Source organism: Eumetopias jubatus, unplaced genomic scaffold, assembly GCF_037043125.1.
Source record: "Eumetopias jubatus isolate StellerSeaLion01/CBP00866 unplaced genomic scaffold, mEumJub1_p1.0 scaffold_12, whole genome shotgun sequence".
In the NCBI taxonomy this organism is placed as follows: Eukaryota; Metazoa; Chordata; class Mammalia; order Carnivora; family Otariidae; genus Eumetopias; species Eumetopias jubatus.
In genome coordinates, this window is record NW_028274818.1 from 38,207,505 (window position 1) to 38,234,939 (window position 27,435).

Here is a 27,435-nt window from a genome sequence, read left to right on the forward strand (position 1 = left end):
GCGCGGGGAAGCGCGGGGACATGGCAAAGCTGGACCATGAGGAGGGGGCAACGGTGGCACCCGGGCACCCGCCCGCAAATGGATACCTCCTCGTCCCGGGGGGCGAGCCCCCCGGAAAGCTGAGCGCCGAGCCGCAGAACGGGCCCAAAGCCGGCTGCCTGACCCTGAATGGAGTGTCTCGGGACCGCCTTGTGGCCGCCGCTGAATCCCTCGGCAGGCCGCAGACTCCGCTGGCTCCAGAGGAGGAGACCCAGACCCGGCTGCTGCCTACGGGCCCCGGGGAGGAGACCCCCGGGGCCGAGGGCTCCCGGGTGCCCCAGACTGCGCTCTCTGCGCGGCGCTTTGTGGTGCTCCTGATCTTCAGTCTGTACTCGCTGGTGAACGCCTTTCAATGGATCCAATACAGCATCATCAGCAATGTCTTCGAGGGCTTCTATGGCGTCTCCTCCCTGCACATCGACTGGCTGTCCATGGTGTACATGCTGGCCTACGTGCCCCTCATCTTCCCCGCCACGTGGCTGCTGGACACCAGAGGCCTGCGGCTCACGGCCCTGCTGGGCTCCGGCCTCAACTGCCTGGGCGCCTGGATCAAGTGCGCCAGTGTCGAGCGGCATCTCTTCTGGGTCACCATGCTGGGCCAGTGCCTGTGCTCCGTGGCCCAGGTGTTCATCCTCGGCTTGCCCTCCCGCATCGCCTCGGTGTGGTTTGGGCCCAAGGAGGTATCCACAGCTTGTGCCACTGCCGTGCTAGGCAATCAGGTAAGAACTAGAGTGATAGATGAAAATCGGATCCTTAAAGGACCAGATAAAGGCATAGGCTGTATGAGCTAGGCGTATGGATGGACCCTCATGAGGCAGTTGTGTATAAATGAAGGAAGGGAGATGTGTAGTCATAAGATAGGAGGCAGCCTTGGATTAAAGAGGGTATTTGATTTATTTGTAAGGACAGAACTTCAAAACCAGTTTGAAGTGACTACCTTATCTTCTTGCTTTGAGAATTACCTATAAAATAATTAACTGAACTGGCCCATATGTCCCTAGCATCATAGAAAACTTGTCAGTGTAATAACCAGTGAGACTTAGGTAGGTATTTTTGTCATCCCTAGTGTATTCTTTGTAAAAGGAAGGTGTTGGATTCTGGGAAGTTTGTTCTCATTTTGAGTGATCAATGTGAACAGCTCCTGTTTTATTTTGTTTTGTTTTGTTTTACTTATTTATTTATTTTTCTAAAATTTATTTATCTTTTGTAGTAGTCTCTACACCCAAGGTGGGCCTGGAACTCATGACCCTGAGATCAAGAGTTGTACACTCTTCGGACTGAGCCAGCCAAGTGCCCTTCCTGTTTAATTTTATATGTTAGCAATCAGCAGAGTGCCTAGTGCACAATGCTTATAAATGACAGCTAAATAAATGTTCTGGTGGTAAAGACCTCACAACATTACTGAGTCCAATTACCAATTTTTTTTTTTTTTAAGATTTTATTTACTTCTTTGACAGAGAGAGACAGGGAGAGCAGGAACACAAGCAGGGGGAGTGGGAGAGGGAGAAGCAGGCTTCCCGCCAAGCGGGGAGCCCGATGTGGGACTCGATCCCAGGACCCTGGGATCATGACCTGAGCCGAAGGCAGACGCTTAACGACTGAGCCACCCAGGCGCCCTCCAATTACCAATTTTTAACAGTCAGAAAATGCAAGACAGATCGCAGATCATGGAACCTGTGGTAAAAGGGTGGCTTATTTTGCCAATTCTCCCTTAAAGTGCTTCCTAGTCCTTCTAACACCATAGGTTCAAATTCCAGTAGCATTCCTGTAGCATTACTAAGTAGAATGTTGTGAGTGTGTGTGTGTGTGTGTGTGTTGTAATTGCAGATTGATTCTTTTATTGTCATTTAAAATTTGCATATGGAGTTTTGTGATACTTTATGTACATTGTATGGAGTGTTCATTCAGCTTGAGGAGAATGTAGTTAAAAATCACCTGTCTCCATGCCTAGATTCCTACCTGCTATGTAACAAAAGAATGTTACTCTCTTACTTCCAGTCTAACACTTGTTCCAAGATCACAATAAGATTTAGCTAAAATCCATAAAAAGACTAGCTCTACATCTTTATTACTTTATGTTTATCTTCTTTCTCTAAAAGTACAGAAGAAAGGGTAGCTTGAACTGTAGTTGTTGTGCATTCAAAATAATTTATAACTGGGGCGCCTGGGTGGCTCAGTCATTAAGCGTCTGCCTTCAGCTCAGGTCATGATCCCAGGGTCCTGGGATCAAGCCCCGCATGGGGCTCCCTGCTCAGCTTGAAGCCTGCTTCTCCCTCTCCCCCTCCCCCTGCTTGTGTTCCCTCCCTCGCTGTGTCTCTCTCTGTCAAATAAATAAATCAATAAAAATCTTTAAAAAAAACACAATAATTTATAACTGATATTTGAGTTGGTTGCTTCCATATGTTTAGATAGGAACTGTTTTCTTAAGGTATTTTTCATTACCAAAATTGTATTCCATATTCATACTTCATTGAGTATGGCAGAAATATTATTAACTCCATATCTATGGATTATCTATTTATGGGTAATAAATGGAAATGTTTTCTCATAGGCAGATTTCCCTCTCATGTTCAGCACACCTCTGCCTTCTTTGTACATTCATTGTCCCTAAGGTTCTTGTCCTTCCTTGGCTGCAGTAACTGTGCACTTTTCATGGCCCTCATTTTCAGCCTAAATTATGGAGTGATCACTTATAATAATATTCCACATTATTGAGCATTCACTGAGAACCTGGCACCATGCTAAGTATTTTACATGCATTGTGTCCTTGAATTTAATAATATAAGGTAGGAACCATTAGTCTCTCCGGTTTATAGATACAGAAACTGAGACTTGAAGGGATGAAATTATTTTCCAGAAGTCACACAGCAAACTGGTGGCAGCATTCACACCCAAGTCTGTCTGATTTCCTGCATCCTGGCTTTTCACTATTCATCTCTATTGCCAGGTCTCTAACCTGAGAAACCCTTCTAAAACATGGATCAAATCCTGTCATTGCTCTGCTTTGGACTCACCGATGATTTTCCATAGTACTTAAAATCTAAACTCTTCACTCGGGGTTGCAAAACCTTATTCTAATATGTCTTCTTCATCTAAGCTTGGTTTTTGCATAAGGGCCTTTGCAGAAGCATTCTCTCTGCCTGGAATGTTCTTCCTCCTAGGATCACATTATTACATCCTTACTGTCACACAGTTCTCAGTTTAAATTCATTTTATTTTATTTTGTTTTTTATTTTATTACTTTTTTAAGATTTTATTTATTTATTTGACAGAGACACAGCGAGAGAGAGAACACAAGGCAGGGGAGTGGGAGAGGGAGAAGCAGGCTTCCCACTGAGCAGGGAACCCGATGCGGGACTTGATCCCAGGACCCCGGGACCGTGACCTGAGCCGAAGGCAGACGCTTAACGACTGAGCCACCCAGGCGCCCCTTAAATTCATTTTAGATATCATTTTGTGGCATTTCTTGAGGAAACCATTTAGAGTTGCCCAGTCACTCTCTTATTACATCATTGTACTTATCTCCATATGGTGCTTATCACTCTCTGATATATTTATGCTTATATATATATATTTTTTAAAGATTTTATTTATTTATTTGAGAGAGAGAGAATGAGAGATAGAGAGCACGAGAGGGAAGAGGGTCAGAGGGAGGAGCAGACTCCCTGCCGAGCAGGGAGCCCGATGTGGGACTCGATCCCGGGACTCCGGGATCATGACCTGAGCCGAAGGCAGTCGCTTAACCAACTGAGCCACCCAGGCGCCCTATGCTTATATATTGTTATTAGTTATTTCCCATCCCCACCATTAGACTGTAAGTTTCATGAAAATAGGCATGTGGTCTGAATGTATACAGTTGTCTCACCAGCATTTAATACAGTGCCCAGCACATTATAGATGCTCCATAAAAATTTGTTGAATAAATGAGTGAGCTTCAGACTTACGTAGATACTGGCTAGCTGATATTTCCATATGCTCTCACCCATCCAAATTCACCTGGTCTCCTAGCTCATTTCTCTTCATTTCTGCTGCCTCTCTCTTAGCTTTGGCCGCCAGCAGCCCTTACCTTGAGATTGCTGGCTGACTTTCCTATCTGCAGCTCTTGCACTTTTCCTATTACTCTTCACATTTATCCACTGTGGTCTTTCTAATGTGCAGATCTGTCCAGGACACTCCCTTGCTCTCTGCAGTGGCTTCCATTGCCCTGAGTATAAAATTCAAACTGTCTAATAAGACAGTGTGAGTCCTTTTGGATCTGCCTCCCGTCAACTCTTCGGCCTCACCTCTCCACACACCGCCCCTCCCCCCATTCCTCACATTCACATTTTTTCTCTGCTTCTGAGGGGAATTGTCCACTACTTACAGCTTCTCACAAGGTCATGCTCTCCTCCTTCCTTTGTACCTGATGTTCCCTTGGCTGGGAACACACTGATTTCACTTGGCTAACTCCAGGTTCCTCTTCAGATCTTTGCTCCTGCAGAAACTTTTCTTGAACCCCAAGTCTATACAAAATGCTCCTTCAAAGTAGTTTCTTAGCTAGGGTGACTGTCTGTTCCAGTTTGCCTGGGATAATCCAGGTGTGGAGCTGTTCATTAGGATAACTGCTCATTTAGTCCCTTTCACTTTGAATAGTGTTCTCATTTGGATGATAGATCACATGACCATCCCAGGCTTAGCACCGTCTACCTCTCCATCACTGCTATCACTGCACTTACCAAACTCTCTTGTACTTACCTGTTTAGTGGTCTCTATCCAGCTTTTTGTAAAGGAGCAAATGAAGTGTTTGGTGACACTTCCTTTTGGAAATCGATCTTGGGCCCTTCTCATCTCCATCCCTGTTACCTTTCTCCATTGAGCTCCTTTAATACTTTAATTTTATTTCTTTCGTTGTGATTATCATATTCAACCTTATGTTTTTCTTACTGAGGTGAAATTCACATTAACCATAAAATTAACCATCTTAGATTACAGCTCAGTGGCATTTAGTACATTCATAGGGTTGTATAACCATCACCTCCATCTAGATCCAAAATATTTTCATCCACCCTCAAAGAAGACCCAATACCCAACACTAAGCAGTCACTCTTCATTCACCCCTTCTTCTGACCCCTGACAACCACTAATTTGCTTTTTCTCTCTATGGATTTAGCTGTTCTAGATGTTTCATGTAGATGGAATCATTCACTATGTGACCTTTTATGTCTGGCTTCTTTCACTTAGCATGTTTTTCAAAGTTCATCCAAAGATCATCCACGGTAGTATTTCATTCTTTTTAGGGCTGAATAATATTTCATTATATGAGTGTAGCACATTTTGTTTATCCATTCATCCACTGATGGACATTTGGGGTTGTTTCTACCTTCTGGCTATTGCAGATAGGGCTGTTATGAATATTCATGTATAATATTTAATATTTGTTTGAATACCTATCTTTAGTGTTTGGGGTATTTATTTAGGAGTGGAACTGCTAGGTCATATGGTAATTCTATGTTTACTTTTTTAAGGAACTGCCGAATTGTTTTCCACAGTGGATGCACTATTCCACAATCCTGCTAGCAGGGTACAAGGGTTGCAATTTTTTCATATCTTGCCATTTGTTATTTTCCAATTTTTTGTTTGTTTGTTTATTATAGCCATCCTTGTGGGTATGAAGTGGTATCTCATTATGGTTTTGATTTGCGTTTCCCTACTGATTAATGATGTTGAGCATTTTTTTCACGTGTTTATTGAACATTTGTATATCTTCTTTGGAAAAATGTGTATTCAAGTCCTTTGCCCATTTTTGAATTGGATGTTTGTCTTTTTGTTGTTGTTGTGAGAGTTCTCTATATATTCTAGATGGTAGACGCTTTTTCGACATATGATTTGCAACTATTTTCTTCCACTCTATATATCATCTTTCTCAGCCTTACTCTGCATATTCTTATTCTTCTTTTTGATTGCAAGCATCTAAAAGGTAAGAACGGTATTTTACATCCTTACAGCAGAATCATTCAAATAGTAGGAGCAACTACCATTTAACAGTACTGTAGTAAAAAACAAAAAAAACAAACAACATTAGAACATGGTGCTTTTTAAAAAAAAAAAGTTATTTATTTGGGTAAACTCTACACGGTGTGTGGGGCTTGAACTCACGACCCCGAGATCAAGAGTCCCTTGCTCCTCCAACTGAGCCAGCCCAGCATCCCAGAACATGGTGCTTTAGAATGTACACCTTACACCTTAAATACGCTAGCTGTCTTCTCTATATTAATTGCCAGTATGTCCTTTTTTTCCCCTCTTATTAATAATAGGTATTAACAGGATTGTTTATTTTACAGCTTGGAACTGCAGTTGGCTTTTTGCTACCACCAGTTTTAGTGCCCAACACACAGAATAACACAGATCTTCTGGCTTGTAATATCAGTACCATGTTTTATGGAACATCATCCGTCGCCACATTTTTATGTCTTTTAACAGTAATTGGTAAGCAAATTATATTCCCTATTGCTTAAATAGATAAATGCATGGCAAACATACGGAAATAAAAATAGCTGGCCCTGAACATTTTCATAATATCTCCCTTTGCTATCTGCTTGTTTCATTCTTGCTGTTGCACCTGTTCAGATAATGAATGCTACACCCCTAGGGATCTGTTATGGTCAGCTATATCTATTTTAGTATCGCAAAGGGTTTGAAGACTAACTCATTTAATTTCTCTCCCTACTAACTTTTCTTCCTGGATAACTGTTGTTTCCAACATACTACCTGCCTCCTGTTTGCATCTTCCTCTACGTGTTCTGCAGCTGATGCTAACATAGCCAGGAACAAATTCTTGTTATGCTTGGAAATGATGCAAAGAGGCTACCAACCTTTTTCTCTTTTTTAATGAGAAATCCTTCCAAGGATCCCCATTTTAACAATTAACTGGATCCGAACATGTTGACCAGTGAACGATCCTGAGCAGTGGCAAGCTGTTCAGCTGCTCAGCAGAGCTTGTTAGACCACTTCAGCAAAGCACTGTTCTCTCCACCCGTCCCTGAGTCCTCTCGTCTGGGCCTGTCTCTTGAAGCAGTCAGTCAAAATCAGCTGCAAGCAGCCACATCATCAGTTTGGAAGAAGATTTGGGAAGGTCTGCTTTTTAAAGTTTATTTTTTAATGGGAAACAAGTTTGCTTGCAGGGCGAAGGACAGGTTTTTTAAAGTAATGTGGTTGCTAATATAACTGGACTATTGTCCTTTGGGCACTCAGGATATTGTAACTCGATTTGAGGAAGACCGCAACTTTAAAATTGAAAGGCCATCTTTTAATCATTAATATTTACATTAAATTGCATGATTGCTGGAGCTTTAAAATGTATAAGATTAATTTTTACCATGGCTCTCGTAGTAATGAAAAATTCAAATTTTGTGATCTCCAGATAGGAAATCCTTGGTTTTCAAAGGCATGTAGGTTGAAGACAGTTCTGATAGAGACTGCCTTCATAGATGAACTGCCCATACATTTAATTTCCCTTCAGATAATGAAAAAAATATTCTCTTGGTAGCATAGAAAGTATTCTGACATGCCAAATCTACTCGTGGTTGGTTTTTATGTTTCAATTAGGGGGTGACATTTTTGCTGTGTATAGACTACTGAAAAAAGACAAATTATCCCTGTACTATTTCAGCAGTTTAACAAAGTTTTAAAAGAAATCTACAGTTGACCCTTGAACAACATGGGTTTGAGCTGCATGTGTCCATTTATACATGGACTTTTTTTACAGTACTGTAAAAGTATTTTCCTTATGACTTTATTAGTAAGATTTTCTTTTCTCTAGCTTACTTTATTTTGAGAAGACAGTGTGTAACACATATAACACACAAAATATGCGTCAATTGACTATGTTATCAGTAAGGCTTCTGGTCAACAGTAGGCTACTGGTTGTTAAGTTTTTGGGGAGTCAAAAGTTATACATGAATTTTCAGCTGTGTGGGGGATTGGTGCCCCTAACCCCCATGTTGTTCAAGGGTCAACTGTATATTTTTTAAAAACAAACTCTTAAGTCTACTTCTCTGGTATCCATATTTGATTTGCTAAAGGACATATAGTTTGTATATGTTTTGTATAAATGGATCGTCTATTAGCAATTAGGGATTATTAAAATGTAAAATCCACCTTCCTACGATTGCTTGTGTATCTTCACATCAATTCTGGTTTTCCTTTTTTTATTGTCTTTCATGGCTTCATCTCTTTGGAAAAATATAAGATATCTATACATGTGAAATCATATATATGACACATATGTGTTTAAGCATATCTATATGAGATGCTACAAATATAAGATTTTATTTATTTATTTGACAGAGAGAGACATAGCAAGAGAGGGAACACAAGCAGGGGGAGTGGGAGAGGGAGAAGCAGGCCCCCTGCTGAGCAGAGAGCCCGATGCGGGGCTTGATCCCAGGATCCCGGGATCATGACCCAGCTGAAGGCACATGCTTAATGACTGAGCCACCCAGGTGCCCCGATAAATATAAGATTTTTCTTTGTGAAAGGAAGGGGACAAAAAGGCAGTAATAATAGGTTGACCTTTGACATAGCACCTGTGTTACTTGAGAAATTAAAAGAGACCTATTCGTGTACCTTATTACTTATTTATGCACTCCTAGCTTCTGAGGAGACCGTGGAGATGGAGCAGGGAAGAAAGGGCTCACTGTCAAGTTTTGCTTGGTGACCTGTAATCTTAACCTTACGATACCAAGCATAGTATAAAAGCAAGATAATATACAGGTGTGACATGAATGTCTTGGGTTGAAAATCGTGACATTTAAACAAAAAATTTTATCTGTTTTCCTTATACTCAAATATTTGCTATTGAGGAAGATAGGGATTATTTTAAAGGTCCTTAATTACTAAACGACAATCCTACTTCCCTCTGAATACTTCCCATAAATACTTTGGAAGCCCAACCAAATTTTATAAAGTAACTTGGCTTTGCTGTTGCTTTTCAGCAATGTGACATATACTAAATTGGTATTCAGCAGTCTTTCAAAAAATACTATCTTGAGGCTTCATGCCATGTAACCCTATTGCCCTCCCTCATGGAGCTTATTCATGAATGTAATCCATCTAGCATTTCTAGGAATTAACCCAAGCCTTCCACCAGATCTCACACTAATACCTCATTCTTCATACCCCACACGATTGTGGCTTCTAACAGTTGGTGGTTTGGTAAGTACCAAACATGTTTAAAGTAGGCACACTACATGGTGCATCATCTAATCCTCATAGCCCTATGAGGGCGGTACTATTCTCAGTCCCATTTGATAGATGAGGAAAGTAGGACGCAGAATTGAAGTAAATGTAATCTATCCATGGTCACAGGGAATACTGAAGATGAAATTTGAGCCTAGGTACCCTAACTCCATATTTAAAATGTCATATACAAAAATACGGCATTTTAATTTTTAATTAGTCTTGTTTTTGTTCCATTTCAAATTCCACTTGTATACGTGGTAATGCAGTTGTGTTTGAACGCTATCCTTGTGCAGGAGGGCAGTAAACTCTATCACGTAACTCAAATGTGCAAATTAAAATCCTTACCTTCCTGATTCACTAATGTGAGTGGATGAGAGAAACCAGAAGTAAAGGCAATCAAAATATTTAATGTTAAGGTACTTAAACACATGAGTATATAACATGTATGTGTAATTCTACTTTTGATTCTTCAGGATATTTATAGCTAGACTGCTGTTGTAAATATTTAACAGAAATATGTTTTACTTAGTCTATAAGAATTTTAAGCCCCTGAGATAAAGTCTCTGACTTTTAAAAGTAGGTATTCCTGGGGGCACCTGGGTGGCTCAGTCGGTTAAACATCTGACTTCAGCTCAAGTCATGATTTCAGGGATCGAGCCCCATGCTGGGCTCTGCATTCAGAGGGAGTCTACTACTCCCTCTCTCTCTCCCCCTGCTTGTGCTCTCTTTCTCAAGTAAATAAATGGATCTTTAAAAAACAAGTATTCCTGAAAATGACACTGTATTCTGTGTAGCATTCAATAATTACAAGATTATTTTGCATATATTATATCATATAATCCTCATAACAACTTGTTATTTCCATTTTATGTATGAGAAAACTATAGTTGAGAGACAGGAATTGACTTCTTCTGAGTTATACAAGGATATGAGGCAGAGCCAGTATTCAAACCTCTACATATCTTGTACAAGTTAATATGTGGAATGTCTGCTTGAATCATACAGGGACAAATAATGAAATCAAAAGATAATGTTATTATTTAATTCCAAAAGTAGAAGTAGTCCTAAACACATAGATTTCCTTCTTATTCATCATGGGAGAAAAGGTTTGAATGTGGTACCCCAAAATCCTTTGGCTACTTTGGAGAATAACTGCTTGAATAGTTTATTATTATTATTATTATTATTATTATTTATGTAAGCTCTCTGCCCAGTGTGGGACCCCAAGATCAAGGGTTGCATGCTCAACTGACTCAGCCAGCCAGGGGCCCCGATAGTTAGCTATTTTTTTGGCATACATTTTTGGTGGGGAGAAGAAAGAAAAAGGCTATTGCATTTCAGTTTCAAAGGAGAAAGAGAAAGCCATATTTCATCCTTTAAAGGAAGCAACGTAGAGTAAACAGGGTCGTAGACCAGTGGTTTTCTGTTCCTCTGTTTCCTTTTCTTCATATAGACTGAAACCCGACTTTAGTGTATTGTGTAGCTGGTAGATACGGGCCTGATTTTGTCCAACAGGGCAGTTGACTACCTGAAACGAAAAGATAACACATGTCTTCAGAAAATAAATTCAGTGGGGTTGAAGACTAATAGGCATTGATTTCTCTTTGTGTTTGAGTTCAAATCTGAACCACTTATACTTACTTTACCAGAGTAAATAAGAACCTAAGTAAGAGACTGAAGACTCAATCCCCATGATTACCTTGTAAGCACGGTTTTGACTTTCTGAAACTTTGTTTTACAACCGCCTGGGTTGTGTATTGCCACTATTAACAAAAAGAGATATCTCCAATCTTAACTAGGACCCAAAGAGACTTTCAGGAAAGGACAACAGGCGTCCTCAACAGTGAAAGGAGCAGATAGGGTGAATGAAGAGAAGGGATTGCAACCAAGTCCTCCCATATAAGAACGTTCAAAAGTAAATATTCATGAGTATGTCTCCTCTTGAATTAGTTGTGACACCTGTAAAAATAGAAGTCTGTTTTAGTTTGATAAGTTTTCAGTATATCCTAATTAATTGATGTTTTGGTGAGCTCTGCTCCTAGGAATCTACCTGGACCTCTTCAATTCTAGAAATTATATCTAATTAGATCAGATGATAAATTTCTGTAGCAAATAGAAGAAAACAGTTACTAACTCAAGACAGTCCTCTAAAAGGTAACATAGACCAGTTAGCTCATCTCTGATGTTACCTGTAATTACAAATTGAACTAAGTTTAGAAATGGAATTGTTGAATACTTACAAGAATAAAAATCTTGCTTAACTAAGAATGGACTAATCAGTGAGCAAGTTTGTGACATATTATTGAGATGGTTTTGCAGTTATGTGAATTGATCAAATCTCTGAGCTGTGGTCCGTTTCAGAGGACTGAGAGGATATTCTTCAGAAATTAATGAAAATGAAAGACTCACTATAAGACTTTCACTACCTCTTTAAGCTTAAACTGATTTAGTCTGCTCACTCAGGAAGATCCATGTATTTAATTACCTTTCCATGTGTGTTTCCAGCATTCAAAGAAAAACCTCAGTATCCACCAAGTCAGGCTCAAGCAGTTCTTCAAAAAAGTTCCCCTGCTGAATACTCCTATAAGAAATCAATAAGGAACCTATTTAGAAACATTCCTTTTGTCCTTCTCTTGATCACTTACGGTAAGTGGTTTTCTTTTACTTTGATTTCTGTATAAAACTTTGAGCATTGTAGATTCTTTTCATTTAATCTAGTGGATTGAGCTTTAGTTAATGAGATAGGTTTGTTAACTATAAAAATAATGATGGCATAGTCAAACTTAAATTTTGAACTAAAAGCAAAATTTCTTAATCCAATTTCTTAATTTAATTTGTTATGTTTTTAAAATAAAATATAATAGATCTCAAATAGACAAGCACTGTCTTCTTTTTTGAGTTTACACCAAGTATTTTAAGTCCTTCATAAACTGCTGTAAGTATATGGGAAATGTCAACAATTCCTTTCTCTGCTCCTATGCAAACTGGCATCTATTTTGACTACTGAGTCAAAACTAGACACTAATGCGATCACCTTAACCAGTTCTAACTTGAAAAGCAATTCTTATCCTTCTAGGTACTCCAGGATAGCTGACAGATACTCACTCTGATGCTGTAGGTTTGACTGCAGGCACCAACCCATTTGGTTCCGTTCAGAGTTTGCTGACAGTTTATTCTTTGTTTTTGTTTTTTTTATATCAACACCATTTATAATAACTGCCAACACCCCCTATTTCTGTCTTACTTGTCTTCAGAAGTCACTCACTGCTGTTCTTTCTCTTCTTTACATCTTTCTGGGAGCACACACCCTAGTACATAACTGTTTTACGGGTTGTAACAAGTTATGCCCTGACCTAAATGCTCACTCACCCCTTTACCATGGTTACTTGATCTTTTTTTTTTTCTTTTTCAGTGAAAATAGTTGAACACAAAAATAAAACATTTAATATAGTGAATTCCTATGTACCTATCATCACCCAGCTGCAATGGTCGACATTTCAGTATTCCTGCTCTATCTCTTTCCTCTACTTTTTTCCTGGAATTTTTTAAAGCAAATCCCAGATGTTATATCCTATCATCATTAAATACTTCAGCATGCCATAGTTCCTTTTCTTAATTTTGCTGGTTCCCTCCACTGGTTAGCTTAAACCTAAAACACATAACTAGGAAGTAGAGAAAATACAGTGGGCAGTTATTATCTATAAGAGCAAATTCACTTCTGTAGCCTGTCATTTAAGGAAGAAAGATTCCTACCTTCTTTATCTCTCTCTGACTCCCAAGATAAGACTGTCTTTGAGCCAATTTATAACCAGCCCCTTGTCACAAACGCTCACACACACGAACATGCCTCCACGTGCATATATGCTGTGAATTCTAGTCTCTGCAATTTTGTGCCATTATTCCTTTTACCTGAAATGTACTCCTTTTCCCCCTCAAGCAGTCCTACAAGAGCTGGCTTAACATTTGCCTTACTTACTCTCTAAAATAAATGAATAAATCTTCAAAAAAAATTCAGAAAGAAGGCATTGGGAAACACTGTGGAGAGTTCCCCAGGAGAGTTGGAAAACTTTCTTGACCTCATATTCTTCACCGAAGGGGTGCCTAGTTAGGGATCATGGTTTTGAATGAGTGAGTCACATCACACCTTTTGACAGTGCACCTGTCTCCCTCCATGACTACTATTATATATAGAGAGAAAGTCCGAGCCGACTTGCACATGGGCTAGCCTAGATAGGGCGAATACAGACTATTCGGAACCAAATAGTCTAAGGTAACATTGTCTTGAGGTAAGGCTCTTTGGAGAAAACGTGATCCTTCACTATGCCACTCTTGCTATTTGCTGTCTGAAACTCAGACAAATAATCGAAGCTCAGATAACAGTATTTCTTGCTCTTATGATCCTTTACCCTCACTCTTGCTATCTTTACCCCCGTCTGGAATAGATGCAAGATGAGCACAGGGTAGAGTGCAGTAGATACCCTTAGGCCTGTTTTCCTTGGCCTCCTCACGCTAACGCGCTGGGTCCCTATATACATCTGAACTCAGTGGGAAGTGAGCAACCAAGGCCAGTTACTCAGGGCTTTTTGATATGATCTTTAGACAGCTGTATGTCTTATCCTGCAATCTTCCACTTAAACAGGGTTTGTAAGGGAACTAGACTAATTGTAAAATTCCTGCGAAAGAAGGAAGGGCCAAGAACAACAAAGATAATGTCAATGAAGAACAAGGTGAGGGACACATTCTCGGACACCAGAATTTACAAAACAATGATAATTAAGATGCCACGTATAATCAAGGGATAGACTATTAGATTACGGGAACAGAGTAGCGATCCCGGTGACCTGCTTCTCAGTATTCATTTGTAGGCTAGTTCGTATGATAGCAATGAAATTCTGCTAATAAAGAATCTCAGCGGCCTAGCGCGTCAAAAATTTACTTATTGCCAGTCAGTCCTGTATGTTCAATGCGAATTGGCAGCAAGGTGCTGCTCCCCAGAGTTAATTCAGGGACCCAGAATGACACCTTGGCACATGCTATTATGATTACTAGGGCAGCAAGTGGGAAATGTCACTTTTGCTCACATCTAAAGTCATATGGCCGTGTAAGTGTCTGGAAAGAGAAAAACTAGAATATGGCGATCCCTGTAGCCCTAGTTCCACTTTCTCTGGTCTCAGTTACCCGTGGTCAACCGCGGTCGGGAAGCAGATGCTCCTCCTTCTGACCTATTACAGAGGGTCAGCAGTAGCCTGACCCTACATCACACAGCTTGTGTCATTCACACCACTTCATCTCATCACGTAGGCACTTTGTCATCTCATATCATCACAAGAAGAAGAAAAACCACAGTACAGTAAGATTTTGAGAGTGACCACATTCACATAACCTTGGTTACTGCATATTGCTGTGATTTTTCTATTTTATTATTAAGTATTGTTGTTAATCTCTTACTGTGCCTAATTTATAAATTAAACTTTACCATATGTATGCGTACTATCTGCAGTTTCAGGCATCCTCTGGGGGACTTGGAACAAATTCCATGCAGATAAGAGAGGACTACTGTATTTGCAAACAGCTCTAATGACTAGAACGTGTATATATGAAAACTAGATGTTTTGTATAAGAGAAACTATATCATAAATTGTCCTGGGATAATTGATTATCCATATGGGAAAAATAAAATTAGCTCTCTATATCAAAAAAATGAATTGCAATGGAATAAAGACCAAAGGGTGAAAATTAGAACTTTCAAGTTTTAGAAGTACGTATAGGAAACTGGCTTTAGTATTCTTAAAAGAATTTCTTGGGGGTGCCTGGGTGGCTTAGTCAGTTGAGCATCTGCCTTGGGCTCAGGTCGTGATCCCGACATGCTGGGATCGAGTCCTGCATTGGGCTTCCTGCTCAGCAGGGAGCCTGCTTCTTCTGCCTGCCAGCCCCACTGCTTGTGCACTCTCTCCCTCCGACAAATGGGTAAAGTCTTTAAAAAAAAAAAGAGAATTTCTTGGGACGCCTGGGTGGCTCAGTCAGTTAAGGGTCTGCCTTAGGCTCAGGTCATGATCCTCCAGTCCTGGGATCGAGCCCGACGTTGGGCTCCCTGCTCAGCGTGGGAGTCAGCTTCTTCCCCTGCTTGTGCTTTCTCTCTCTCTCTCTCTCTCTCTCTCTCGCTCACTCAAATAAATAAATAAATAAATAAAATCTGGGGTTTTTTTATGTAAACTTTTTTTTTTTTTTAAGATTTTATTTATTTGACAGAGCGAGAGAGCATGAGCAGAGGGAGCGGCAGAGGAAGAGGGAGAAGCAGGCTCCCCGCTGAGCAGGGAGCCCGACGTGGGGCTCAATCCCAGGACCCCGGGATCATGACCTGAGCTGAGGGCAGATGCTTAACCGACTGAGCCAGCCAGGCGTCCCATGAACTAAAATTTAAAGTATTGACTCTGATAAATCTCATAACTGTAATATTGGGTGATAAGAGCAAGCTACAGATAGATACAAATAATATATTATTTATATATAGTTCAATTACATGCAGAATAATTCTAATTGTTATTTATGGATGCCCATATAATTAATATCTAAAATGATAAGCACTGGGGTACCTGGATGGCTCAGTCGGATGTCTGACTCTTGGTTTTGGCTCAGGTCATGATCTCAGGTTCCTAAAATCGAGCCCCCTGTTGGGCTCCCCACTGAGCGGGGAGTCTGCTTCCCCTCTCCCTCCCTCTGCCCCTCGCCCGCTCATGCCCTCTCTCTCTCTAAGATAAATAAATAAATCTTAAAATAAAATAAAGTAAATAAGATAAAATGATAAGCACTAACATGAGGTTCGGGCTTACCTCAGAAAGAATAGGAGCGAAGAACAGGATTAGAGATATAAAAAATGAACCTGAAGCAAAGATGGCAACATGTGAATGTTTGACAAAGCTGTGTGATGAGTAAGGGTATTTGTTAAATTATTCTCTGCGCTTTGGTCTATGCTTGAGGTATTTAATAATAGAGAGAAATAACAAACTTGCCTTGCTAGGTTAAGAGGCTTACCTAGTGTCCTACAAATGTGGGCCCCTGGGTGGCTCAGTTGGTTAAGTGACGGCCTTCGGCTCAGGTCTTGATCCCGGAGTCCTGGGATCGAGTCCCACATTGGGCTCCCTGCTGAGCGGGGAGTCTGCTCCCTCTGACCCTCTCCCCTCTCATGCACTCTCTCTCTCTCTCAAATAAATAAATAAAATCTTTTAAAAAATAAAATAAAGTCCTACAAATGTGCCAAGAATCAGCAGGATTCAAACCTAGTCATTTGCTTTCTGATAACCAACTTTTTTATTTTTCCTTTTTAAATATTCTATAATTAATACTATCTTACTAATTGCCTTGAAGTCTTTGATGCAGGGGTGAGATCCCTGAGGCAGAGATTCTGTCTCCTGTTTGAACATTCACTAGCTCGAGTACATTGTAGGAGCTCAGTAAGCGGTCTGTTCAGTGCTTCATTGCTGTATACAGTGTTCTGCATGGAGACAGAAGTTACGGTTGGCATATCTGAGTCTAAATAATCATAAATGGTGTAATGACAGAATTTTACTATTGTAATCTCTAGTAAGTTGAGGTGTTAAATTGATCATTCCAAAGTCTGAAATGAAATGGCAAGGGTTTTTAGTTTTCTCTGGCAGCTGTCTGAGAAATACATTATATGTTCACCATTGTCACAGAGTACTCCATATCACATTATGAACTAGTAAATGGTACATTTATAATTTTCTGTTTATTATTGTAGGTATCATAACTGGAGCATTTTACTCAGTCTCAACATTATTAAATCAAATGATACTGACATATTATAAGGTGAGTTTCTGTCTATACTCTGTCGCATGCCTGGCCACGAATGTTTCTTAAACAGCGTAAATCCTGATAGCATGATCATAAGATTAAAGCTTTATTGGGCGCCTGGCTGGCTCAGTTGGTGGAGCATGTGACTCTTGATCTCAGGATTGTAGGTTCAGGTTCCATATGGGCTGTAGAAATTATTTTTTAAAAATAAAATCTTAAAAAAAAATTTATGACCTTGTTGCTTTAAAAGATTTTCATTTGTTTTTGTTTTTTTTAAAGATTTTATTTATTTGACAGAGAGAAAGCAAGAGAGGGAACACAAGCAGGGGGAATGGGAGAGGGAGAAGCAGGCTTCCCACGGAGCAGGGAGCCCGATGCGGGGCTCGATCCCAGGACCCTGAGATCATGACCTGAGCCGAAGGCAGACGCTTAACAACTGAGCCACCCAGGCCCCCTTTCATTTGTTTTCATTGAGAATACATTTAATCCAATTTATAAAACACACAAAATGGAAAGCAGAAGATATTATTGCTGTGACAATGCCTAAGTCTTTCTTCAGTACTTTTTAAAAGAAATGACTGGTTATATGGGGAAAAAAAAAAAAAAAAAACAATTTTAAAGGAAACCAACCCAAATATAAAGAAGTAAATATCAAGCTGTGACCTGTCTTAGCTTTTGCAAGGAGAAAGCAGTTGTAATATGTAAAAACTATCAGATTAATCTCCTTCTCAGACTTCTGTGAATTACCTGAGAATTCTAACAAAAATCATTGTACTTTCTAACCATGGAGGATCAAGAAAAATTTCTTTTATTTATCCCACATTTCAGATTTTCTTTTTTGTCTGGTTGGAAAATAGAATGTCCTTGATATGTGCTTTACCTGCCCTCCACCCCCTTCACCCTAGCAGATGTACTAAATTTCCTACTGTATTGTATGCTTAATTTATCCGATTATTTCCATTGACTGTGAAAGGTATGGGAATGTGAAAGATCTATTTGAGTTAGAAGTATCTGATTAACTTCTTTTGAAAATTTTTTCTAAGGGAGAAGAAATCAACGCTGGAAGGATTGGGCTAACATTGGTAGTAGCTGGAATGGTGGGCTCTATTCTTTGTGGCTTGTGGCTAGATCATACCAAAACATACAAGTAAGTGGTAGTAGATAAACGTATGGTGTACAACCCAGGGTATTCTGGGTTTAATGGAAACTTTGCTTCTTAACTTGAGAAATATAAAAAGTGTTATTATTACTAAAAGACTTGGATTCTAGACATTTGTAGATTCCCTTCACTTCTGAATGAAGTCTATATATTGTCTTATTTTATCAGTCATCCTTATTTCGACTTTGAGAATTGGGATATCTTACGAAGCTTCTTCCCCTCTAATAATAACCATGCACACGTATATCTTCAGAAGGAATCATTGCTATTCTACAAAAGCCCTTCCTGGGAAATATTTGACTTCTGACAGAGACTTTAATCTGTTCTTTTCTCACTCTGTAAGCTTAAAAACAAACAAAAAATTTTGTCTCTCCTACCAAAAAATTGTTATTGAGCATAAGGCATTTTTGGTAAAAAGTTTTTGTGTAGGAGTGCCTGGCTGGCTCTGTGGGAGCATGCGACTCTTGATCGCAGGGTCATGAGTTTGAGTCCCATGTTGGATGTAGAGTTTACTTAAAAAAATAATAAAATAAATAAATAAATAAAATCTTGAAGAAAAAGTCTTTAAAAGCTTTTGCCTAAAGTGCTCCAAACTATAGCACCACTTAACTATAATATAATACGTAATATGAAAATACTATATTAATTATACATTTCTATAATCAAAATGCTAATACAAAAGAAGAACTTAGGAATACCAACTGGGAGACTGAAAAGGGGCTTCAGGGGCAGCATCTTTTGCACTGAGCCTTAAAAGAATAGCTATTTGTATATATATTTATGATGTGTGATTTCATTTATATAAAGCACCTTTGTTAGAAGTCAAGATAGTGGTTACTCTTGGAGGCAGGGAAAGCAGTGATTGGGGGGACCTTCTGGGGTTGGTAGTGCTTTTTTCTTTGGTTTTGTTTTTTGTTATTTTTTTTTTAATTTGAAGTATAGTTGACATACAATATTATATTAGTTGCAGGTGTGCAGCATAGTGATTCAACAATTCTATAGTTACTCTGTGCTCATCAGGATAAGTGTGCTCTTCATTCCCCCACCCACCTCCCCCTGGTAACCATCAGTTTGTTCTCTGTAGTGAAGAGTCTGTTTCTTGGTATTCTCTTCTCTCTTTTTTTCCTTTGTTTGTTTGTTTTGTTTCTTAAAGTCCACATACGAATGAAATCATGTTGTCTTTCTCTGACTGACTTATTTCGTATAGCTAGATCTCTTCTCTGGATCCATCCCTATTGTTGCAAATGGCAAGATTTCATTTTTATGGCTGAATAATATTCCATTATATATTTATACACCACATCTTCTTTATCTATTCATTATCGGTGGACACCTGGGCTGCTTCCGTAGTTTGGCTATTGTAGATAATGCTGCAAGAAACATAGGGGAATAATTATTTTCATTACTCAGTGCCCCCCACAGTAAGTGTAGCTGCCGTCTGTCACCAAAGGGATTATAATATTATTGACTATATTCCCTATGCTATGCTTTTCATCCCCATGACTTATTTATTTTATAGCTGGAGGTTTGTATCACTTCCGGTCTTGAAGGAGTGGCCTTATGTAGGAACGTCCCCCGTGTAGACTCTGTGTGCCTGGCTACTTAGGCTCATCAGCTGGAGCTGGATTTGGTCCAGGCCAGAGGTCGTGGGGTGCTCCATGCCAGAGGCCACCCTGGTGGGAGGACTGGAGCTGGAGCACATTTGGGCCGGGTGGTCCCAGGGGCTTCATGCCGGGTCCACATAGGCAGAATAGCTGCACCTGGAGCAGGCGTGAGCCGGGGGGCCCTGGGGCATTCGTAGGCACTCTGTGGCCTGGCTGCTGTGCAGGGTGGCTGGAGCTAGAGTGAGTGCTGATGGGGGTGCTCTGCACCTTGACCTGGAGCAGATGCAGTCTGGGAGGGCTCCCCTTGCAGGACAGATGGAGCTAGTGTGGGCCAGTGGACTCTGTTCCCATCTCTCAAGGGGGAAGAGGAATGTAAACAGTGGCTGTTACCAGGATCTCCAACTCCAAAGTGAGTCCCAGCAATTTCCCCACTGGTCGGCAGACACTCTAGGGCTAGTAAATGGATTTCCTTCACTCATAGTCTAGTTGCCCCTTAAACCACTGTTTTGTTTTTGTTTTTAGCTGTGCCCCCAGGGCAGGTGAATCTGCACAGGCACAGCCCAGTGATCTCTCTCCCTACTGCAGGTCATTGGGTCTACGGTGGGCTTCCCACTGTCACCCTGTCTCTGTCTCTCCTGCTGTTCTCTGTGTGGCCCCTCTACCCTTTATTATGCAGAAGCTGTTCAGTCAGTCTTCAGTTCTTCTTCAGGAGGAATTGCTTTCTGTGTAGATTCTGTGTGTCTGTGGGAGGACATGCATTCAAGGTCTTCCTAGGCTGCCATCTTAGGCCTCTAAGCCAAGAATAGCTACATTTTTTAACAGGCAGAATCTCCCTATCTGCTTGGGAGAAATGAATGAATGGAACTATGAATAAGTGAATGGAATGAAATAAAATGAATGAATGAAATATGGAACTGTCACCTATGTATCCTATGTACCTTTCAAGGCCCAAGATATGTTTGATATCATTATGTAAGCCCTTCCAAAGACCTCTCATGTTGAAATTCTCCAAGATAGCTCTCCTGTAATTTAATACAACACTTGCTGTGGTTTCATTATTATGAAATGGTAGCTTACAGTGAAACCCATTCAATCTGTAGATAAAGGGAACATATGTAAAGGATTAAAGTTATTACTAGCCTTTGATCCACTTTAGAATTAGAAAACTTGATAGGCATAGGAATGTCTTCTTTGTTGTCCTGATTTTGTTCTCAGAGTAATTGCCATTCATTCACCAAACCTGTGTTGTGGCCATAGTTCCAGCTAGGGATTGTGACAAGCAATATAGGGTCCCTGTCCTTGAGACATTTGTGGTCTAAGTGGGGAAAGTAAAGCATTCATATATGAGAAATAATAATATAACAGACTAAAATAGATGTCATATGCCCAAGAAGATGTCTGTCATGTGACAATTATTTAGATTCTGAGATGATAAGGGAATTTGGAAGGAGAGACAATGTTGTAAGCTGCAGTGGTTAGGAAAGGCATTTTGGAAGAGGTAGAATTTGAACCCAGTCTTGAGATACAGTGAGGGAACTATCCCACTTGGTGGAACAGAAATGATTTGATCCAAATGAATATTCCTTCCTGTCTCAACATTGGATATGGTGTGAGTTTTGTCGGTTGCTGCTGTTGAATCTTAAATGTAAGCTTTAAAGTCCATGCTTTGGTGGAGACATTTTCCATACAAAAGAAACCCAGTCTTGAAAACCAAGGCATTTATTACCGTATGGACAGAGCAGTGGTTAGCGACGTGATTTTTATATACCTAGGAAAATCAGGCAAAATACTAACAATTTTGTTTTTGTTTTAGACAGACTACTCTGATAGTTTACATTTTGTCTTTTTTGGGAATGGTTGTATTTACTGTCACGTTGGAACTTGGACACATTGCCGTCGTGTTTGTTACTGGAGGGGTACTCGGGTAAGCATCGGGTGTGTAGGAGGAATAGATAGTATGCTGTTACAATTCTGAAGTATTACTATTGTGGTTGTAAATTTTTAGTTCATTCAAATGTCCTGTAATATTTTAAACTTTAAAGAATCTATCCTGTGCATGTAAATGCGTAATTCTTTAGAAATTAAAAAAAAGTTTAAAATTGTTTTTTTTTGTATATATGATAAGTGAAAAATGGATAAGCCTTCCTTAGTCCAGGTAACTTTATTTAGCTAGAAAAACAACTGACTTCGCAAATTAGAGGTAAATTTTTCTCAGTGAATAATAATAGGGCCTTACTTTCACACGTTAAGTTCAGAATATTCAGTTATCTGATCACTAGAATAGTCCTGAGAAGTAGAATGATTACCTCAGTATGTGATATTGCCCCTCAGTTAATTGTATCTACAATTCTGGATTTATTTTCCTAGTTTCTTCATGACCGGTTACCTCCCACTGGGTTTTGAATTTGCTGTTGAAATCACTTACCCAGAATCTGAAGGTACTTCCTCTGGTCTTCTTAATGCTGCGGCACAGGTAAACCTCTGACGTCTCTCAAATCTGAGATGATTAGTTTGCTGACTATTCTAGCGGGTAACAAGTTTAAAAATAGTTCTTGTTTGAAAAATTCTACCTTGCAATGTTTCTAGAAGCTAAATCATATGAATAAAATAGTTAGGAAAAGTTCTGGGGGAAACATTGCACTGATTTCAAAGAAGCAAATTTAACAATTATTTCTCTTATTTTAGATATTTGGAATTTTGTTCACATTGGCTCAAGGAAAACTCACGTCAGACTATGGTCCTAGGATAGGGAATATTTTCCTCTGTATTTGGATGTTTCTAGGCATCTTTTTAACAGGTAAGTTAGGGCGTTTTCCTGGCAAAATTATTTATGTCATATTGTCTTTATATTTAATTTTCATGTCTGTGGATTCTCAATGGCTTGGCAGAATTCAAGGGGAAAAAAGAGATAAAAAGCAGGATATTACTTGTCTTTTTCCAAGGATATGAATCTATTCATTCATTTTTCGGATTTTAACTTGAATACTGTTGTTACTATTGCAGAGAAAACAAAACCATTGTATTAAGAGTCGGTAAGGACTCTGGAGTGGACAGACCTGCTTCTCACTGGCTGTGTGACTTTAGCCAAGTTACTTCACCTCTCAAATCCTCCTTTTTTCACTCATATAACAGGGTATCAAAAAGTCTGCCCTAGAGGGTTGCTACATGGATTAACTGAGGTCGTTCATGAAAAGCTCCCAGCCTTGTGTCTGGCACCTAGAACGTGCCTAATCACGTCAGCAATTATGATAGTGTGTGGTCATGGAAATAGCACATGGAATGATCAGCCAGTTCTTACCCTTGGTAGGGATAATCAATAGACATGGGCAGGAACGAGAGTAGAGCCCAACCTGCCCGACCTCCAGAGAAAGAGCACAGAAAAGGGCTTTTATTCGTGTTTGTCTGGGCGCATTAATGTAAAAATGGATTTAGAAGCAAAGCTTCATGTCCAGCAGTGTTTCTGCACCCACGTTGCTTCTCCTGTTAGCTCACTTGGCTGATTTCTTTCTGTATTCCTTCTCCCTATTCAGATGGCAGTGTAAACTCTTTTATACAATGTACCTACCAACCAAGCCACATAGCCTGCCTCTTCCCCCTTGTACTTGATGCTCCAGTGATCCCAGATACCTCCGGTGCCACATTCTTGGCTCTTCTACTCCTGTCTCACATTCTTTGCATATGCCATTTCTGGTCTGCCCAGAATGCCTTCCTCTCCTTATCGCTTGACAAGTTCCTACTCATTTTCTAAGTTTCGATTCAAATGTGCTTCCTCTGGCAAACCTTCCGTGATTGTCTCTGGACTGACAGAGGCATTTCCCCCCCGCCGAGGCTCCCACTACACCTTCTACATAACCTACGGGCTTGCAATGACCCTACAGTATTATAATCGTTTGCCTGTCAATATTTCCTCCGACTGGAGGGTGCTTTTGGGAAAGAATTGTGCTTTTCATCTTTGTATCTTTGGTTCCTAGCATCCTGTAATTGTTTACTAATGAATGAATTGCTAATTAAGTTAGTGGCTTAGAGAAGCACTAGCATTTTTTTCTTTTTCTTTTTTCTTTTTTTTTAAGATTTTATTTATTTATTTGTCAGAGAGAGCGCACAAGCAGGGGGAGCGGCAGGCAGAACAGGCAGAGGGAGAAGCCGGCTTCCTGCCAAGCAGGGAGCCCAATGTGGGGCTCGATCCCAGGACCCTGGAATCATGACCTGAGCCGAAGGCAGATGCTTAACGACTGAGCCACCCAGGCATCCCTAGCATTTTTTCATGCCATGAGGATGCTATTGAATATGATGGTACTACAGTGTGCTAAATGTGACATCAAAAAAGACTTTGTACTGCTTAGAGAAAAATATATTCATATATACTCTTTGATAATTCCATTGCTGTTTCTCTGTTTCAGCATTAATCAAGTCTGATCTCAAAAGATACAATATAAACATAGGAATTGTGAACGGTGATATTAAAGCTGTAAGTAATGAATATTTTTATGATTATACTATTGAGAAGTGTGTGAAATCAATCTGTCTAGTCAGCTTTTTTGTATTCCCGAGCCAGCTGTTGATCTGTCATAATGGCATATGCCAGATGCTATAAGGTTTTTTTTTTATCTCCTGATTCTTTTTATAGGTACCAGTTGAAGATAGTCCCACAGATCAAGAATCCAAAACTATGATGATATCCAAGCAGTCAGAATCGGCAATTTGAGGTGAAAGAAAAAGTTAACATCCTGTGATAGTTGAGTTGTAAGGCTTGGTTTATACATGACAGGAGATGGATACTTAATTGAAAATTATTATGTGACCTCTCACTATAGTTACTGTCTTGCTTCATTGTTAATGTAAGCAAGATTTTGCTTAAAATACTTCGGCTCACATCCTGTTAACACTACCATGTATCTACTGAGCATCCCCTTGTTAATCCTCTCCCGCTGATCAGAAAATAAACTTCTTGACATGTATTTTCTAGAAGTGTTTTCTTTTTTATGGAAAACAGAAGGTCAGAGGCTTTCTAAAATAATAACGTGAAGGTCTAATCCCTTTAAGTTACAGAGGAGTATATGCCATTTAGAACCAAGCGTGCAATATATTCCGAATTGGCTCCCTTTCCATTATTCTGACCAACTGTCCATTCCGCCTCAGTAGGAGAACCAACATGGCACTTCTAAGCCCTCAAAGGACAGCACTAGGATGAGACTTCCACGGAACCTCTAAGATTTTTCTGGTTTCTTCTATTCTTGTTAAACAGTGCTTTGTAACATGTACTGTCGATGACCATTAAAACTATTCTGTGTACACGTTGAACCCATGACTTTTGTCTTAGACTCATGTTCTAATTAAGCTAAGGAGCCCAGACACAGGCTCATTACCTTGAGTTCTCTGCACTGCCTTCCTGTCATGGCCTAAATGCTAATACTGTTTTTTTTTTTCACTCCAACTTGAAATAGAATGATTTTGTACCCACTGCCTTGTTTACTCTTTTTTCAATGCAAGCATGCCTTGGAGATATTGTGAAGTCAGCTCCAGACCATTCAGAATAAAGCAAATATCACCATAAAGTGATTCGAATGAATTCTTTGGTTTCCCAGTACATATAAAAGTCATGTTTACGTTATTCTGTAGTCTATTAAGTGTGCAGTAGACTGAAAGAACAATGTACATACCTTAAAGGAAAAAAGACCTCTTGCTAAAAAGTGCTAACCATCATCTGAGCTCTCAGCAAGTCATAACTGCTGATCACAGATTACCTACTAAATAGAATAATAATGACAAAGTTTGAAATACTGCAAGAATTACCAAAATGTGACACAGAGACACGAGCGAGCAAATACTTTTGGAAAAATGTCACCAACGGACTTGCTTGATGCAGGGTTGCCACAAAACCTCCAATTTGCTTAAAAAAAAAAAAAGAACACAGTATCTGTGAATGGCAGTAAATGAAATCACAATAAAACAAGATATGCTTGTGTATAACTTTCTAGCAAGAAAATGCCATCCTACATGTTATCGGCTTTTTCGTGATTTCTTGCATCACGCCTAATACTTTGTTTGGCTTGAAGGTTGTGGAGATAAATCTGTGGTACCGTAGCCCAGGGGTCTCATTTAGTGGAGACCTCTAGAAATGCTGTCTTCATTCTGCACTATCATGCGTATGATCGTTCTCCTTCGAGGAATACTGTGCCCGGGTACGTGCTCCCTCGGCGTGTTGGGGGGAGTGTATTCTTTTCTTCACCAAAGTGTACATAGTCTCCACGCTGTTGGAAAAAAGTCTGCTTTGTTACATGCTCAGGGTAAGGAAAATAGGACCAAATGTGTTTCTACAGTGCCTACCACTGCATTTTGTTTACAGTGAGAATTTAAATGTTGTTTCTGTCCTGACTGTTGTAAGTTGATAGGGAAATATCTTTACAATAATGACATCTAAGCAGCCATGATATTTACATTATGTCCATATCAACCAAAAAAAAAAAAAAAAAAGCCAGTCAGGTTTACCCTTGAATATTCTTGAAGTGAATTAGCAATTCTGATTTGGGCATATTATGTGCATTGCTTTATATTGAAATGATAACATTCTCTGTAATCAAACAACAGTAAATTATATAGACTCTTACCCTGGAGAATGTGTCACCAGAAGAACGTAGCTGGGAATCAGGAGCTCTGGGTCTGTGACCTGGATCTATTTTTAGCTGTCCCTGTCACTCCCTGGCCAGCATTTTCCTCATCCATATAATGAATGTGTTCGCTTTGATCTCAGAGATCTTTTTTGAATCTTAAATGCTGTCTATCCTGGGCTAGACCAAATCACTGAACCACAGGAACTTAATTCTAGCTAGAGAAGACTCCCCTGGAGAATTGGATCAACAGCTGTGATGGATACTTGGTGGATATGGGGAATTTAACGTCTGTTTTTGCTTTTTCATTCAGTTGGTGATAGTGCAGGCAGAATATGCTGAATCATTAACTTCCTTAGATACTTACATCACAGGTGTTATGGCCAAAAATATATTCTAAGATCCCTCCTAAATAATTATTTTTATTTGTGAACTATCAATTGTTTAAAATAATCACATACTTATTGAGTTCCTGAGCTTTTGAAAAAAATTACAGATAAAAGTTGGGCTCCTTTGTTTCTGAAAATCAGCATATGCATATGTGATGTGTGTCTTTCTTTGTTGATTAGAAAAAGGATGAAATATGATGTTCCAAAACACAAAATGGATTGATAATTTTTTCTATATTTTGAGTTAAAGTTGTAACATGTCAAACAAGAATGTCATATAATTGTGTCTTATCTTTGGAAGATGGAGTTGGGTAACCAACACTTGTGTAAGTTTTAATGAAGTGCTTTTAGAAAGAAATTGGATGCTTTCAAAAGCTTTTGCATTTATAAATGTAGCAAAACAAACAAACACTAGCTTTTGCCTTTTGTGAATGTTGGAGCAATGTCTTTAAAAATATGTTTGTGTATAAACTCAAGAGTATTGCCAGAAGAATGCCTGTCTGTATTGTCATCTTTCATGTTCTAATTTTTGCTTTTTGTACTATTGGTCGGTATGCTTGTCCTTCAGTGTTTCAGACCTGAAATAAATTTATTTTTTTAATGTT

At 39.5% G+C, this 27,435-nt stretch overlaps 1 protein-coding gene across 2 annotated transcripts; it reads left to right on the forward strand.

Moving 5' to 3' along the window:
* FLVCR1 (FLVCR choline and heme transporter 1) lies at nt 1–27,435 on the forward strand. Of its 2 annotated transcripts, XM_028125761.2 has the most exons (11): nt 1–758; nt 6,360–6,504; nt 11,764–11,904; nt 17,018–17,085; nt 18,114–18,217; nt 21,647–21,757; nt 22,201–22,306; nt 22,519–22,630; nt 24,234–24,301; nt 24,461–24,539; nt 24,973–27,435. In XM_028125761.2, the coding sequence occupies exons 1-10, from the start codon at nt 21–23 to the stop codon at nt 24,536–24,538; spliced, it is 1,671 nt and encodes a 556-aa protein (XP_027981562.1). In that variant the 5' UTR covers nt 1–20; the 3' UTR covers nt 24,539; nt 24,973–27,435. The 2 variants fall into 2 exon arrangements, with proteins under 2 accessions (XP_027981562.1, XP_027981561.1); XM_028125760.2 differs by having other exon boundaries at nt 24,461–27,435.

What these genes read in the sequence shown, in the direction of transcription:
- FLVCR1 (XM_028125760.2), top strand. Translation starts at nt 21, where the DNA reads ATGGCAAAGCTGGACCATGAGGAGGGGGCAACGGTGGCACCCGGGCAC. An exon ending in ATGTCTTTTAACAGTAATTG is followed by an intron (nt 6,505 to 11,763) that starts GTAAGCAAATTA and finishes GTGTGTTTCCAG; the next exon opens with CATTCAAAGAAAAACCTCAG. An exon ending in TTCTTAATGCTGCGGCACAG is followed by an intron (nt 22,307 to 22,518) that starts GTAAACCTCTGA and finishes CTCTTATTTTAG; the next exon opens with ATATTTGGAATTTTGTTCAC.